The 1,941-nt window shown below is 40.3% G+C and overlaps 1 protein-coding gene across 1 annotated transcript; it reads right to left on the reverse strand.

Moving 5' to 3' along the window:
- Window positions 1–303: 303 nt before the first annotated feature.
- Window positions 304–1,016, reverse strand: LOC140917171 (2-oxoglutarate receptor 1-like). Its single transcript, XM_073359815.1, is given in 2 exon segments — window positions 304–827; window positions 830–1,016. Coding segments are annotated over 2 exon segments (711 nt in total).
- Window positions 1,017–1,941: the final 925 nt, after the last annotated feature.

Below are 1,941 nucleotides of genomic sequence, written 5' to 3' on the forward strand. Positions count from 1 at the left end.
TGACTTACTTATTCACATCACTATTGCTCCCGGTTTGCTGCGCATAGTTGTTTAACTTGCATCTTGAAAGAGCAAGGATGGCCTGCTGGAAGTTGTCTCCCATCACAACATAAAGTAATAGGTTACCGCACGTGTTTAGTGCAGCTCAGGGTCTGAGGCAAAGTAAGCAGCGTGGATTTGGTTTTCAATGTGGCAGCTAACTGGTTGAAGTCGTAATTCTATCCGAACGCCCCTAAAGACATGAAAGGGTAGGAAGCACACATAAAAAATCACCAAGAGGAGAATGGCAAGTCTGTGAGCCTTCTACTTGTAACAAGCAGGAGTATGAGGCCCTCTAGTCAAAGTGTAGATAATGACAGTGTAACACAGAGTCACAACCACTAGTGTCAGGTAGAAGGCTAACCCAGACAGAAGCCAGTTATACCACTTAATAGTGTCCAGGTTTTCAGAACTAGTGAGGTCCAGGCAAATGGATTTGTTTTGGTTCTCCCTTGAGGTGATTAAAAAATTGCCAGGATTGACAGCCACCAGGGAAATCACCCAACCTGCAGCACAAGCTACCACTGCCCATCTCCTTTTCTGAATAGAGAAGAACTTTACTGGATGGACAATCACGAAGTAGCAAAAGATGCTGAAGCAAGTGAGGAAGAGGATGCTGCTATATAAGTTGAAGTGGAAGCCAAAACGGATAAACTAACACATGAAGTCTCCGAAGACCCAGTGGTCTCCATTGGCATAGTAATGTATCAGGAAAGGAAGGCTTGTTAAGTACAGTAGGTCTGTGAAGGACAAGTTCAACATAATGATGGTGCTGTTCTTCCAGGACTTATCTTGAACCTGTATACAGAAATTGCAATAATATTCCCTGGGAAGCCCACCAGAAAGATTATGCTGTACATAGGAGGGAGATAGAAATTCTTCAGAAGGACATCTACATCGGTACAGTTTGTGAAAGCAACTGCATGGCTTTGCAACGAAGTTAAGTTGGCTAAGCCTTCAGTTGTATTCATGGCCATTTTCTTACTGCTTTAGCAAATGGTAAAGAAAAGAAAAATGGTTAGTTTTCACTAATAAGTTAATGCAGCACGTTAACCATATCACTATATAAGGGACTTTCACAGTTCGAAACACAAGAGTCTGTTAAAATACTTGTAATAAAGGCTGCTTTGGGTCTGAAACAGCATCAAGTCCTTCAGTATAACTGCCCAATTTAATAGTAGTAACTTTTTTGAATAAGAAAAGGACTTGTTGCTTTGGTGGAAGCTGATCTGATGGAGTGACCTTTGTTTTCTTAAGTTACAATTTATGGTATTTTTAAACTGATCAGCTCAGCATTATCAAGTAAGTCTCAGAGATAGATGTACTGCACATGAATGACAAAGCTGCTACACTTACAACTGAAGGCAGTTTCAGTGTTTTAGGGCATGAAACATTACCCTCAATAATGTCAAGAAATCTTCTTGTGCTTTTATTGTTGCATTCAGCAGGGGCCAGCCGGAGAAGAAAAGCAACCTAGAAGTGCTATGTCTGTGAAAAACATTCATCGTTTATTTTTATGCAAAAAGAAAAGGAGGACTTGTGGCACCTAGAGACTAACAAATTTATTTGAGCATAAGCTTTCGTGAGCTACGGCTCACTTCATTGGATGCATTCAGTGGAAAATGACTATTATTTGCTATGCAGATGTTTGGCCCTGTCAAGATTTCAATAATGGTGTTTGACATAAAAATTGTATATTCTCTTCTGAAACATTGGAATAATTCCCCATTCCCTTTGAAAAGCAGCCTCCTCATCACTACTCCCAGTTTAAGAAAATGAGACTACTGTGTCCAGTTGAAAGTACAAGGGGAATTTAGGTAGGAAGAAGAAAATTGCTCACGTTAGAATTTGATCAATACCCCGGTGCAAACACATCCTTTCTCCTGAAAAGCATGATGGATT

Source organism: Lepidochelys kempii, chromosome 1 (genome assembly GCF_965140265.1).
Source record: "Lepidochelys kempii isolate rLepKem1 chromosome 1, rLepKem1.hap2, whole genome shotgun sequence".
Taxonomy (NCBI): domain Eukaryota; kingdom Metazoa; phylum Chordata; order Testudines; family Cheloniidae; genus Lepidochelys; species Lepidochelys kempii.